This window comes from Oncorhynchus masou, chromosome 6 (genome assembly GCF_036934945.1).
Source record: "Oncorhynchus masou masou isolate Uvic2021 chromosome 6, UVic_Omas_1.1, whole genome shotgun sequence".
Taxonomy (NCBI): domain Eukaryota; kingdom Metazoa; phylum Chordata; class Actinopteri; order Salmoniformes; family Salmonidae; genus Oncorhynchus; species Oncorhynchus masou.
In genome coordinates this window covers 2,300,791-2,317,052 of record NC_088217.1, presented here as the reverse complement: position 1 = coordinate 2,317,052, position 16,262 = coordinate 2,300,791, and the positions used below count along the sequence as shown (strand labels likewise).

Genomic DNA, 16,262 nt, shown 5'->3' with positions numbered 1-16,262 from the left:
GCAGACTGGTCTGACTCCACACTGGCCCGGAGCAGACTGGTCTGACTCCACACTGACCCGAAGCAGACTGGTCTGACTCCACACTGGCCCGGAGCAGACTGGTCTGACTCCACACTGACCCGAAGCAGACTGGTCTGACTCCACACTGACCCGAAGCAGACTGGTCTGACTCCACACTGGCCTGAAGCAGACTGGTCTGACTCCACACTGGCCCGAAGCAGACTGGTCTGACTCCACACTGACCCGGAGCAGACTGGTCTGACTCCACACTGGCCCGGAGCAGACTGGTCTGACTCCACACTGGCCCGGAGCAGACTGGTCTGACTCCACACTGGCCCGGAGCAGACTGGTCTGACTCCACACTGGCCCGGAGCAGACTGGTCTGACTCCACACTGACCCGGAGCAGACTGTAATTATTAATGAATGATACTCCGTTGAATGGTTCATCTGTCAGACCTTTTAACAGGTTGAACTGAACTGAAAGGACCTGTGTAGAACCTCACATGACCACAGAAAAATGTTCAAGCTCTGTATTTGCTGTCTTAAATGTCAAATGTAGTTGAGTTACACTGCTGTGTTAAGCTGTAAGATCGTGTGTGCTCGCGCATCTCCCTTCCTGTCAGTGTGTGTGTGTGTGCTCGCGCATCTCCCTTCCTGTCAGTGTGTGTGTGTGCTCACGCTTCTCCCTTCCTGTCAGTGTGTGTGTGTGTGCTCGCGCATCTCCCTTCCTGTCAGTGTGTGTGTGTGCTCACGCTTCTCCCTTCCTGTCAGTGTGTGTGTGTGCTCACGCTTCTCCCTTCCTGTCAGTGTGTGTGTGTGTTACGCTGTATTAAGTGTGTGTTAACAGTGTGTTTCCCCCACCAGTTGGACCAAACCAGACAGGAGGACCTGTGGTTTCTCCAGTAGCAGCAGTTCTGTCACACTACGCAGCTCCGCTGCCTCAGACGCTCAACATTCCTCCCCTGTCGGGGAAACCTGGGGTGAGACTGGCTGGGGGGAGAGACCTCGTTTTGACCAGGACCTAAACAAACCTCTTAATTAGCTCAAGAGTGGCACACTGTTCTTGGCGACGCACTCTAAACATGCTCTTAGCTCTTAGCTACTCACCCAAACATGTGGTGTATTAACATGTTATGTGTAGTTATGCTTTCATTAGAGGCCAAACATGTCAAACAATCTTGCTATCTAATAGTTAAAAACAAACCTTTTAGAGAAAGCTAATGTTGGTGAGATGAGGCTAACATGTTGTTTATCTCCAGGTCCAGCCTGCCTACACAGCCCCCCCGGTCGTAGAGCCTGGCCCGGGGGCTGGGGCTCATGCTGGTCCTGGTGGTGACCCTGGTCTCAGTCCTGGTACTTGTGGTTCTGGTCTGGCTGTGGAGTCAGCAGTGGGGAAGACCCTGGCAGAGCAGGTGCCAAGCAGCTTCAGCAACATTCCTCCTAAAGAGAAGCACACGCCGCTTTACGAGAGGTCTTCTCCCATCAACCCCTCTTTTCCCCCGGGGGGCACGGCCGCCACCAGCCCCTCCTCCTCCACCACCACCACCTCCTCAGAGAACGAGGACAACGCAGGCTTCACTGCCAAGTAGGCTTTGTTATAGTACCTATTACATTACCTACTGCCTTGTCAGTGCTGTTACGTTTACCTTGCCAGGTCGGTTCCGTTACACTGCCTGTTGCCAGGTCGGTTCTGTTACACTGCCTGTTGCCAGGTCGGTTCCGTTACACTGCCTGTTGCCAGGTCGGTTCCGTTACACTGCCTGTTGCCAGGTCGGTTCCGTTACACTGCCTGTTGCCAGGTTGGTTCCATTACACTGCCTGTTGCCAGGTCGGTTCCGTTACACTGCCTGTTGCCAGGTCGGTTCCGTTACACTGCCTGTTGCCAGGTCGGTTCCGTTACACTGCCTGTTGCCAGGTTGGTTCCGTTACACTGCCTGTTGCCAGGTCGGTTCCGTTACACTGCCTGTTGCCAGGTTGGTTCCGTTACACTGCCTGTTGCCAGGTTGGTTCCGTTACACTGCCTGTTGCCAGGTTGGTTCCGTTACACTGCCTGTTGCCAGGTTGGTTCCGTTACACTGCCTGTTGCCAGGTTGGTTCCGTTACACTGCCTGTTGCCAGGGCGGTTCCGTTACACTGCCTGTTGCCAGGGCGGTTCCGTTACACTGCCTGTTGCCAGGGCGGTTCCGTTACACTGCCTGTTGCCAGGGCGGTTCCGTTACACTGCCTGTTGCCAGGTTGGTTCCGTTACACTGCCTGTTGCCAGGTTGGTTCCGTACATACTAAAATGTTCATTAGCTGATCTGTAGGCTATATCTAAAAACACAAACATATTTTTTACAAGAGAACGACTGATAATTGTCCGAGACGATATATTGGGTTTATTCTGGCCCTTCGCTGTCGACCCAGCCGACTAGTTCCTCGCCAGCCGCCACTCACCACCTGAGCCATGAGCACGATGCAGAGAATGTCTGGCTGGGGAAATCAGCAGCTAGCTAGCTCATTCTCCAACAGAAAGGTGCAGTATTGATGAATTGATAGTGACAAATCAAAATCCTTTTAGTTGAGTTAATTCACTTTACAATAAGGCTTGTTTCAACGTGCTCCTATCTGATATCTTAGCACCATGTTTATCTAGCAATTGTAGCTAAGCATATGTCTATGTGACCTGTTAGCAAATATTACAATGACTAACGCTTTCATTTGTGGTGTTATCTAGGTATATTCGCTACTATGCTAGCTAGCTGGCTAGATAAACATGGTGCTAAGATATGATAGGAGCTAATAGCCAATGTAGCTAGCTAACGTTAGCTGCATATCATTTTGAACATGCACCATTTTCGGCAATGAGCCATCTGACTCGCAGTCCAATGTTAGCTATTTACTGGTGTGTTGATCTGACCATACGCAATTGTATCCATAAATTGGCTGTTGATAGTCGTATTAGATGATTGTCGTAATTGGGAAAGAAGAAAGTGTTTTTTAAAAGGCCTAAATGGAGGTTGGCAATAGGTTTAGCTACCTAAGAGGGACGTCTTCCTGAATGTTTATGGACCAAGACAGCTGTAGATCAGCGTGTGTGCATTCTCACTTCTCAAACTATTGGCAGATTTGAGTCATTCAGACACAACGTCGTTTTCATTTTTTTATCCTACGCTTGCTCTACTTGTTAGATATTATGCACATTCATGGCTTGGTAGCAAATGTCATCACCATTGAGCTAGTAGCAGTAAACGGCAGCAAGTGATATGAGCAGAGGAGGGAGATGTGAAAGGGAGCAGAGTTATAGCTCTATCCTATCGTAGCAGTAGGATCAAGGCACAACCCACCCATTGCTTGACAGATGGCTTAACTAACTGGGGCTCCCGAGTGGCGCAGTGGTCTAAGGCACAGCATTTCAGTGCAAGAGGCGTCACTACAGTCCCTGGTTCGAATACAGGCTGAAGCACATCCAGTCGTGATTGGTCCCATGGGGCGGCACACAAATGGCCCAGCATCGTCTGTATTTGGCCAGGGTAGGCTGTCATTGTAAAAAAGAATTTGTTCTGAAACTTCTTAAGCCTATGGGTTCCCCTACAGGCACTCCACCCCCCGTTCAGCTGAAACGGTGGCGCAGGGAATGCAAAAATATTCTTCGAAATATTTAACCTCCACACATTAACAAGACCAATACCTCAAATGAAAGATAAACACCTTGTTCATCTACCCAGCGTGTCAGATTTTTAAAAATGTTTTACGGCGAAAACACAACATATATTTATGTTAGACCACCACCAAACCAAAGAAAAACAGTAGCCATTTTGTACCACAAAAGATAAAATGACAAAAGCAGGATTAAAAAAAATAATTCACTAACCTCTTGAAAATCTTAATCAGATGACAGACATTTGACATGTTACACAGTACATGTATGTTTTGTTTCGATAATATGCATTTTATATCCATAAATCTCGGTTTACATTGACGCCATGTTCAGAAAATTCTCCAAAATGTCCAGAGGAATTATAGATAGCTCCACCAGATAACAGAAATACTCGTCATAAACTTTGACTAAAGATACATGTTCTACATATAGTTAGAAAGATACACTGGTTCTTAATGCAACCGCTGTGTCAGATTTTTTTTTAACGTTACGGAAAAAGCCTAACATTGCAATAATCTGAGACGGCGCTCAGACGTAACAATATTTCTCCGCCATGTTGGAGTCAACAGAAACACAAAATTACAACATAAATATTCCCTTACCTTTGATGATCTTTCATCAGAATGTAGTGCAAGGAGTCAACAATAAATCGTTTTGTTTCATAATGTTCAATTCTAGTGTCCAAGTAGCAGCATTTGCTACCACTTTCAGCTCAAATGCCCAAAAAATGACTTCTGGTCCAGGATAACTTTGCATCAAAACTTCCAAATTACATATTACAGGTCGACGAAACTGGTCAAACTAAGTGCAGAATCAATCTTCAGGATGTTATGATCATACAGATCGAATAGCATTCCAACCGGGCCATCCATGTTCATCTGGGGCTGATTGGAACACTCGAACGCGCCTTCAAGCACCTGAATCTTTTGCGACACTTTAGTACTTTCCTTCCCATTAGGTCAAAGTTCACAGCAAATGCTCCATTACACTTTCTACTGAATGTGAATCTGAATACCCCCTGTATATAGCCTCCACATTGACTCTGTACCGGTACCCCTGTATATAGCCTCCACATTGACTCTGTACCGGTACCCACTGTATATAGCCTCCACATTGACTCTGTACTGGTACCCCCTGTATATAGCCTCCACATTGACTCTGTACCGGTACCCCCTGTATATAGCCTCCACATTGACTCTGTACCGGTACCCCTGTATATAGCCTCCACACATTGACTCTGTACCAGTACCCCCTGTATATAGCCTCCACATTGACTCTGTACCAGTACCCCCTGTATATAGCCTCCACCTTGACTCTGTACCAGTACCCCCTGTATATAGCCTCCACATTGACTCTGTACCGGTACCCCCTGTATATAGCCTCCACATTGACTCTGTACCGGTACCCCCTGTATATAGCCTCCACATTGACTCTGTACCGGTACCCCCTGTATATAGCCTCCACATTGACTCTGTACCAGTACCCCCTGTATATAGCCTCCACATTGACTCTGTACTAGTACCCCCTGTATATAGCCTCCACATTGACTCTGTACCGGTACCCCTGTATATAGCTCCACATTGACTCTGTACCTCCACATTGACTCTGTACCGGTACCCCCTGTATATAGCCTCCACATTGACTCTGTACCGGTACCCTCTGTATATAGCCTCCACATTGACTCTGTACCGGCCTCCACATTGACCACTGTATATAGCCTCCACATTGACTCTGTACTGGTACCCCCTGTATATAGCCTCCACATTGACTCTGTACCGGTACCCCCTGTATATAGCCTCCACATTGACTCTGTACCGGTACCCCTGTATATAGCTCCACATTGACGCTGTACCGGTACCCCCTGTATATAGCCTCCACATTGACTCTGTACCAGTACCCCCTGTATATAGCCTCCACATTGACTCTGTACCAGTACCCCCTGTATATAGCCTCCACCTTGACTCTGTACCAGTACCCCCTGTATATAGCCTCCACATTGACTCTGTACCGGTACCCCCTGTATATAGCCTCCACATTGACTCTGTTCCGGTACCCTCTGTATATAGCCTCCACATTGACTCTGTACCGGTAACCCCCTGTATATAGCCTCCACATTGACTCTCTACCGGTACACCCTGTATATAGCCTCCACATTGACTCTGTACCGGTACCCCCTGTATATAACCTCCACATTGACTCTGTACCGGTACCCCCTGTATATAGCCTCCACCTGTTGTATTCAGCATTTTACTGTAAGATCTACTACACCTGTTGTATTCAGCATTTCACTGTAAGGTCTACACCTGTTGGTGCATGTGACAAATCAAATGAGATTTTATTAGAAATAGAAAACTAATGGGGATCCATAATAAATACAAATGGAAGGCCACCAGATTGTTTGTAATCTGTAGTACCCTCAACTCCACTGATCAGCCAAAACAAGCTCAATAACTCCATACATGTACACACTCCTATTGAATATATAGTACCAGTCAAAAGTTTGGAAACAACTACACATTCAAGAATGTTTCTTTATTTGTACTATTTTCTACATTGCTCCCGAGTGGCACAGCGGTCTAAGGCACAGCATCACTACAGACACCCTGGTTCGAATCCAGGCTGTATCACAACCAGCCGTGATTGGGAGTCCCATAGGGCGGCGCATTATTGGCCCAGCATCAACTGTTCGGAGGAGACTGCGGGAATCAGGCCTTCATGGTCGAATTGCTGCAAAGAAACCACTATTAAAGGACCCCAATAATAAGAAGAGACTTGGACCAAGAAACACGAGCAATGGCCGGTGAAAATCTGTCCTTTGATCTGATAAGTCCAAATTTGAGATTTTTGGTTCTTACCGCCGTGTCTTTGTGAGATACAGAGTAGGTGAAAGGATGATCTCCGCATGTGTGGTTCCGACCGTGAAGCATGGAGGAGGAGGTGTGATGGTGTGTGGGTGCTTTGCTGGTGACACTGTCTGTAATTGATTTAGAATTCAAGGCACACTCAATAACCAGCATGGCTACCACAGCATTCTGCAGCGATACGCCATACCATCTGGTTTGCGCTTAGTAGGACTATCATTTGTTTTTCAACAGGACAATGACCCAAAACATACCTAAAATTATAGTCTAGAAACTAAAGCTTTGGTTGTCTTCCTCTCAGGCTTCCATGTCTTCTCCCTGGACCTCCTGGTCCACCTCTTGAACATCAGACTGATGCCTCATCTTCATTGTCACTTTCCGACCTTGTTGAGGATGGCTCGTTGTCAGGCTCAAGAAGCCTCAAATTTGCCCGGATGCTCACCAATTTTTCAAGTGAATTAACACTCAGTTAGCAGGCTCAAGCTAAAACCCACATGGTAGCAAAAACTAACTAGCAGGAATTGTTAACAAGTTAGAAATGATTTAAACACACTTTGCTGTAGGCTAGGCTACTATTTACTAGTTAACAAAAAATCATGTATGTCATATATAATATATTCACCCCACCCAGTATTGTAATCAAAACTTAGCAGAAAGCATGTAGTCCTTGGCTCAGACAGTGTAGTAGTGTGGGTTCAATAGCATCTCGTTAGTGTGCAAGATCTTGAGAATCAGCTGTCCATGTGATGGAAGAATGCACTGTGCATGCAGAGGGTTGCAATTCCATTGAAATGGGGATAGTTTAACCAAAATATGCCATAAGACCTAGAATCGCCTTATGTGTATCCCACAAAAAAAGCTTCACTGTTATAAGCTAACTTTAAAAATATAATTTAAGCAAAAATTCCCGGACTTCCCATGGAAAGTTTCAGGAAAAATTCAGGAAATTTACCGAAACGTTTCCGACCCTTTGCAACTCTCAGAACCAGAAGAATAATCATCAGGATGTCATGATCCATTTCTTCCATCGGAGTCATTTTCATTCAGATCTTGTAGCAACGCTAATGTGTATCCATTGGTCTTGATCTTCTGGCCATTTATACATGAAGCAGGCTCCCTTGGTGTCGGCCAGAGTAGACTGATTTTTAAACTGGATCTAGTGGATTGATACAGACCATCGAGATTACAATGAATCAATACAATAGAATGACCCTGTTCTTCATTCACAATTGGTGATTACATCATTATGCATCGTTGACTTCCTCTCATCAACTCACCCATTCTCTTCTATGTTATCATTCACTTCTTCTAACTCATCAACTCTCCCATTCTCTTCCTTATGTATCATTCACTTCCTCTAACTCATCAACTCACCCATTCTCTTCCTCTATGTATCATTCACTTCCTCTAACTCATCAACTCTCCCATTCTCTTCCTTATGTATCATTCACTTCCTCTAACTCAACTCTCCCATTCTCTTCCTCTAACTCATCAACTCACCCATTCTCTTCCTCTAACTCAACTCTCCCATTCTCTTCCTCTATGTTATCATTCTCTTCCTCTAACTCATCAACTCACCCATTCTCTTCCTCTAACTCATCAACTCACCCATTCTCTTCCTCTAACTCATCAACTCTCCCATTCTCTTCCTCTAACTCATCAACTCACCCATTCTCTTCCTCTAACTCATCAACTCTCCCATTCTCTTCCTCTAACTCATCAACTCTCCCATTCTCTTCCTCTAACTCATCAACTCACCCATTCTCTTCCTCTAACTCATCAACTCACCCATTCTCTTCCTCTAACTCATCAACTCACCCATTCTCTTCCTCTAACTCATCAACTCACCCATTCTCTTCCTCTAACTCATCAACTCTCCCATTCTCTTCCTCTAACTCATCAACTCACCCATTCTCTTCCTCTAACTCATCAACTCTCCCATTCTCTTCCTCTAACTCATCAACTCTCCCATTCTCTTCCTCTAACTCATCAACTCTCCCATTCTCTTCCTCTAACTCATCAACTCACCCATTCTCTTCCTCTAACTCATCAACTCTCCCATTCTCTTCCTCTAACTCATCAACTCACCCATTCTCTTCCTCTAACTCATCAACTCTCCCATTCTCTTCCTCTAACTCATCAACTCACCCATTCTCTTCCTCTAACTCATCAACTCACCCATTCTCTTCCTCTAACTCATCAACTCTCCCATTCTCTTCCTCTAACTCATCAACTCACCCATTCTCTTCCTCTAACTCATCAACTCACCCATTCTCTTCCTCTAACTCATCAACTCACCCATTCTCTTCTTTACTCCCCAGCATACTTTTCATCTGTTGTGTGAAATTATTTTCGGTTTAGTTTCAGTTTCGAGGCAAACATTGGACATTATCAACCCTACAAATTTCCAAGTTAATACGGTGCCATTACAATATCCTGTCAGACTTCCAACTGCCATGTCAGAGTCATTATTTTACATACTACATTACTCAGTCAAGTCAAAACTGTTACAATACATTATCCTAATACATTATCATACTCTTATCCTCTTGTTCCTGTAGTCATGTAAGTGACCATAAAGGAGGATGGGACAGACCATCAGAGAGCACAGCAGAGGGGGAACTGGGAGGATGGGCCAAACCATCAGAGAGCACAGCAGGGGGGGAGCTGGGAGACCAAACCAAGGTATGGTTCAGCACAGAGTGTGAAATCTTACATCATAACATGATGTTTACAATGAACAACGTTAGTTCTATATGCCTGGAGATCCCATGTACAGCTGTTTACAAGGCCTTCAGAAAGTATTCAGACCCCTTCACTTTTTCCACATTTTGTTACGTTACAGATTAAATTAAATTACATAAAATGTTCATCTACACAATACCCCATAATGACAAAGTGAAAACAGGTTTTTAGACATTTTTGTAAATGTATTAAAAATAAAAAAAACATAGATACCTTATTTACATAAGTATTCAGATCCTTGGCTGTGAGACTTGAAATTGAGCTCAGGTGCATCTTGTTTCCATTGATTATCATTGATGTTTCTACAACTTGATTGGACATGATTTGGAAAGGCACACACCTGTCTATATAAGATCCTATAGTTGACAGTGCATGTCAGAGCAAAAACGAAGCCCTGGGGTCGAAGGAATTGTCCGTAGAGCTCTTAGACAGGATTGTGTCGAGGCACAGACCTAGGGAAGGGTACCAAAAACTGAATGCAGCATTGAGGGTCCCCAAGAACACAGTGGCCTCCATCATTCTTAAATTGAAGAAGTTTAGAACCACCAAGACTCTTTTCTAGAGCTGGCCGCCCCGAAAAACTGAGCAATCAGGGGAAAAGGGCCTTGGTCATGGTGGTGACCGCTCATCACCTGGCCAATACCATCCTTAAGGTGAAGCATGGTGGTGACAGCATCATGCTGTGGGGGTGTTTTTCAGCAGCAGGGACTGGGAGACTAGTCAGAATCGAGGGAAACATGAACGGCACAAAGTACAGAGAAATCCTTGATGAAAACCTGCTCCAGGGCGCTCAGGACCTCAGACTGGGGCGAAGGTTCACCTTCCAACAGGACAACGACCCTAAGCACACAGCCAAGACAACACAGGAGTGGCTTTGGGAGAAGTCTCTGAATGTCGTTGAGTGGCCCAACCAGAGCCCGGACTTGAACCCGATCAAACATCTCTGGAGAGACCTGAAAATAGCTGTGCAGCAACACTCTCCATCCAAATCAAATGTATTTATATAGCCCTTCGTACATCAGCTGATATATCAAAGTGCTATACTAAAACCCCAAACAGCAAAAACCCCAAACAGCAAGCAATGCAGGTGTAGAAGCACGGTGGTTAGGAAAAACTCCCTAGGAAGGACAAAACCTAGGAAGAAACCTAGAGAGGAACCAGGCTATGTGGGGTGGCCAGTCCTCTTCTGGCTGTGCCGGGTGGAGATTATAACAGAACATGACCAAGATGTTCAAATGTTCATAAATGACCAGCATGGTCGAATAATAATAAGGCAGAACAGTTGAAACTGGAGCAGCAGCACGGCCAGGTGGACTGGGGACAGCAAGGAGTCATCATGTCAGGTAGTCCTGGGGCATGGTCCTAGGGCTCAGGTCCTCCAAGAGAGAGAAAGAAAGAGAGAAGGAGAGAATTAGAGAACGCACAATTAGATTCACACAGGACACCGAATAGGACAGGAGAAGTACTCCAGATATAACAAACTGACCCTGGCCCCCTGCAGCATAAATACTGGAGGCTGAGACAGGAGGGGTCAGGAGACACTGTGGCCCCATCCGAGGACACCCCCAGACAGGGCCAAACAGGAAGGATATTAACCCACCCACTTTACCAAAGCACAGCCCCCACCCCACCCCACTAGAGGGATATCTTCAACCACCAACTTACCATCCTGAGACAAGGCTGAGTATAGCCCACAAAGATCTCTGCCACGGCACAACCCAAGGGGGGGGGGGCGCCAACCCAGACAGGATGACCACATCAGTGAATCAACCCACTCAGGTGACGCACCCCTTCCAGGGACGGCATGAGAGAGCCCCAGTAAGCCAGTGACTCAGCCCCTGTAATAGGGTTAGAGGCAGAGAATCCCAGTGGAAAGAGGGGAACCGGCCAGGCAGAGACAGAAAGGGCGGTTCGTTGCTCCAGAGCCTTTCGTTCACCTTCCCACTCCTGGGCCAGACTACACTCAATCATATGACCCACTGAAGAGATGAGTCTTCAGTAAGGACTTAAAGGTTGAGACCGAGTTTGCGTCTCTGACATGGGTAGGCAGACCGTTCCATAAAAATGGAGCTCTATAGGAGAAAGCCCTGCCTCCAGCTGTTTGCTTAGAAATTCTAAGGACAATTAGGAGGCCTGCGTCTTGTGATTCGAGGCTGTAATCGTTGTAATCGTTGCTTCAACAAAGTACTGAGTAAAGGGTCTGAATACTTAAATGTGATATTTCAGTTGGGGTTTTTTTTGCAAAAAAAAGGAAAACCTTTTTTTGCTTTGTCATTATGGGGTATTGTGTGTAGATTGAGGTAATTTATTTTTTTAATACATTTTAGAATAATAAGATAACAACAAAATGTGGAAAAGGCGAAGGTGTCGGGAATATTTTCCCGACTGCTCTGCACTGCATATATGGTAGAGACAGGATTGGGACTGTTGCTGTTTCTGAATAAACATATTTTCATAAATATTGAATGAAATAATGCTTTAATGGGTGAACACCCTATTATTTGTACAAATGTGTATGAACATAATGCCACTGACGTGTTGTGGGTAGGCCAGTGATACAAACTCCCAATTTAATACATTTCAAATTCCAAGCTGGAACACAACAAAATATGAATATTCTGTTAATATTCTGTTTGGTTCCGTCACCCTAAAGGTTCTGAGATGTGATGATTAGCAGGCAGCCAACTGTAGAAAACCATTTCAAGTCGGTGAAACAGCGTTATCTGAACTTTTACAATAAGAACCCTGACAGCCCTCTTCTCGCCTCTCAGGCTAACCCAACGGTGACCTCTCCTGTGGCTCAGGGGTTAGAGGTCATCAGTCATCTGAATGCCCAGATCCCGTCTTTGCTGTCAATGCCGACCAGGAACCACATGGACATCACTACCCCTCCACTCCCCATGGTGGCTCCAGAGGTCCTCAGAGTGGCCCAACACAGACACAAGAAGGGCCTGATGTACCCCTACATCTACCACATCCTTACCAAGGTACCCCTACATCTACCACATCCTTACCAAGGTACCCCTACATCTACCACATCCTTACCAAGGTACCCCTACCACATCCTTACCAAGGTACCCCTACCACATCCTTACCAAGGTACCCCTACCACATCCTTACCAAGGTACCCCTACCACATCCTTACCAAGGTACCCCTACATCTACCACATCCTTACCAAGGTACCCCTACCACATCCTTACCAAGGTACCCCTACACCTACCACATCCTTACCGAGGTACACCTACCACATCCTTACCAAGGTACCCCTACCACATCCTTACCAAGGTACCCCTACCACATCCTTACCAAGGTACCCCTACCACATCCTTACCAAGGTACCCCTACCACATCCTTACCAAGGTACCCCTACCACATCCTTACCAAGGTACCCCTACCACATCCTTACCAAGGTACCCCTACATCTACCACATCCTTACCAAGGTACCCCTACCACATCCTTACCAAGGTACCCCTACACCTACCACATCCTTACCGAGGTACACCTACCACATCCTTACCAAGGTACCCCTACACCTACCACATCCTTACCGAGGTACCCCTACACCTACCACATCCTTACCGAGGTACCCCTACACCTACCACATCCTTACCGAGGTACCCCTACACCTACCACATCCTTACCGAGGTACCCCTACACCTACCACATCCTTATGGAGGTACCCCTACATCTACCACATCCTTACTGAGGTACCCCTACATCTACCACATCCTTACCGAGGTACCCCTACCACATCCTTATGGAGGTACCCCTACACCTACCACATCCTTACGGAGGTACCCCTACCCCTACCACATCCTTACCGAGGTACCCCTACCCCTACCACATCCTTACCGAGGTACCCCTACACCTACCACATCCTTACCGAGGTACCCCTACACCTACCACATCCTTAATTGAGGTACCCCTACATCTACCACATCCTTACAGGTTGTACACCTACCACATCCTTACCGAGGTACCCCTACACCTACCACATCCTTACCGAGGTACCCCTACACCTACCACATCCTTACCAAGGTACCCCTACATCTACCACATCCTTACCAAGGTACCCCTACATCTACCACATCCTTACGGAGGTACCCCTACATCTACCACATCCTTACGGAGGTATCCCTACCCCTACCACATCCTTACGGAGGTCCCCCTACATCTACCACATCCTTACCGAGGTACCCCTACACCTACCACATCCTTACGGAGGTACCCCTACATCTACCACATCCTTACGGAGGTACCCCTACCCCTACCACATCCTTACGGAGGTACCCCTACACCTACCACATCCTTACGGAGGTACCCCTACACCTACCACATCCTTACCGAGGTACCCCTACACCTACCACATCCTTACGGAGGTACCCCTACATCTACCCCATCCTTACCAAGGTACCCCTACCACATCCTTACGGAGGTACCCCTACACCTACCACATCCTTACGGAGGTACCCCTACACCTACCACATCCTAACCGAGGTACCCCTACAACAACCTACACTACCGTTCAAAAGTTTGAGGTCACTTAGAAATATATAATTTTGTGCATTAAAATCACATCTAATTGATCAGAAATACAGTGTAGACATTGTTCATGTTGTAAATTATTATTGTAGCTGGAAACGGCTGATTTTTAATGGAATATCTACATAGGAGTACAGAGGCTCATTATCAGCAACCATCACTCCTGTGTTCCAATGGCACGTTGTGTTAGCTAATCCAAGTTTATCATTTTAAAAGGCTAATTGATCATTAGAAAACCATTTTGCAATTATGTTAGCACAGCTGAAAACTGTTGTTATCATTAAAGAAGCAATAAAACTGGCCTTCTTTAGACTAGTTGAGTATCTGGAGCATCGGCATTTGTGGGTTCGATTACAGGCTCAAAATGGCTAGAAACAAAGACCTTTCTTCTGAAACCTATATCTACCTAAGGTACCCCTAGAATATGTCTCATGGTCTGACAATCAGCGCTGTAGCTCTGCCACCTTGCCCCGCAGGTACGGAAGGGCCGATGTCGTGGATTGAGCGACAACCCATGCAAAATAACCGATATCTCCAGCTTAAATTGTTGGATTTTTTTTTATTATGCTTAATTTGATTTATGCGGGACATCGACTCTAGGTTTATTTTTTTTTTAAGAGTGTGTGTTGTGTTTTCAGGGGGAGATAAAGCTGTCCGTCACCATAGAGGATGAGGCCAACCAGGAGCTCCCGTCAGCAGTGCAGCTGTTCAGACCCATCCGACAGCATGTCTACGGGGTTCTCTTCAGCCTGGCTGAAGCCAAGAAGAAGGCTGAGAGACTAGCCATGAGGCGTAACCGTCTGCCTGAATGTAAGACACTACTAACTAGCTATACTCTACAACTCGTTTAAGAAACTACTACCTACCTATACTCTACTACTAATGTAAGAAACTACTGCCTACCTATACTAATAATGTAGAAACTACTACCTACCTATAGTTGAAGTTGGAAGTTTACATACATTTAGGTTGGAGTCATTAAAACTTGTTTTTCAACCACTCCACAAATTTCTTGTTAACAAACTATAGTTTTGGTAAGTCGGTTAGGACATCTACTTTGTGCAAGTCATTTTTCCAACAATTGTTTACAGAGAGATTATTTCACTTATAATTCACTGTATCACAATTCCAGTGGGTCAGAAGTTTACATACACTAAGTTGGCTGTGCCTTTAAACAGCTTGGAAAATTCCAGGAAATTATGTCATGGCTTTAGAAGCTAATTGACATCATTTGAGTCAATTGGAGGTGTACCTGTGGATGTATTTCAAGGCCTACCTTCAAACTCAGTGCCTCTTTGCTTGACATCATGGGAAAATCAAAAGAAATCAGCCAAGACCTCAAAAAGAATTGTAGACCTCCACAAGTCTGGTTCATCCTTGGGAGCAATTTCCAAAAACATGAAGGTACCACGTTAATCTGTACAAATAATAGTATGCAAGTATAAACACCATGGGACCACGCAGTCGTCATACCGCTCAGGAAGGAGACGCGTTCCGTCTCTTAGAAACCCTAAGTCCTATATCGACATATCCTGAAAGGCCGTTTCCAAAACCGCCATAAAAAAGCCAGACCACGGTTTGCAACTGCACATGGGGTGAGACTGTACTTTTTGGAGAAATGTCCTCTGGTCTCATTAAACAAAAATAGAACTGTTTGGCCATAATGACCATCGTTATGTTTGGAGGAAAAAGGGGGAGGCTTGCAAACCGAAGAACACCATCCCAACCGTGAAGCACGATGGTGGCAGCATTATATTGTGGCGGTGCTTCGCTGCAGGAGGGACTGGTGCACTTCATAAAATAGATGGCATCATGAGGAAGTAAAATTATGTGGATATATTGAAGCATCATCTCAAGACATCAGTCAGGAAGTTAAAGCTTGGTCGCAAATGGGTCTCCCAAATGGACAATGACCCCCAAGCATACTTCCAAAGTTTTGGCAAAATGGCTTAAGGACAACAAAGTCAAGGTATTGGAGTGGCCATCACAAGGCCCTGACCTCAATCCTATAGATAATTTGTGGGCAGAACTGAAAAAGCGTGTGCGAGCAAGGAGGCCTACAAACCTGACTGTTACACCAGCTCTGTCAGGAGGAATGGGCCCAAATTCACCCAACTTATTGTGGGAAGCTTGTGGAAGGCTACCTGAAACATTTGACCCAAGTTAAACAATTTAAAGGCAATGCTACCAAATACTAATTGAGTGTATGTAAACTTCTGACCCACTGGGAATGCTGAAAGAAATAAAAGCTGAAATAAATCATTCTCTCAACTATTATTCTGACATTTCACATTCTTATAACAAAGTAAAATAAAGTGGGGCATTTTTTACTGGGATTTTTTACTGGGATTAACTGACCAAAGATGGGGCATTTTTTACTGGGATTAAATGTCGGGAATTGTGAAACTGAGTTTGAACGTATTTGGCTAAGGTGTATGTAAACTTCTGCCTTCAACTGTACCTATACCATA

General features: G+C 45.5%; 1 protein-coding gene across 2 annotated transcripts in view; it reads left to right on the top strand.

The window, feature by feature from the left end:
• The window catches only part of LOC135541266 (constitutive coactivator of PPAR-gamma-like protein 1 homolog), a 76,480-nt gene that overhangs the window by 18,325 nt on the left and 41,893 nt on the right, over positions 1-16,262 (top strand). For both annotated transcript variants that reach the window (XM_064967377.1, XM_064967376.1), the window contains exons 6-10: positions 866-981; positions 1,261-1,586; positions 9,064-9,187; positions 12,019-12,234; positions 14,430-14,601. In XM_064967377.1, coding sequence (XP_064823449.1) covers positions 866-981; positions 1,261-1,586; positions 9,064-9,187; positions 12,019-12,234; positions 14,430-14,601 — 954 coding nt within the window. The remainder of the gene's footprint in view (positions 1-865; positions 982-1,260; positions 1,587-9,063; positions 9,188-12,018; positions 12,235-14,429; positions 14,602-16,262) is intronic.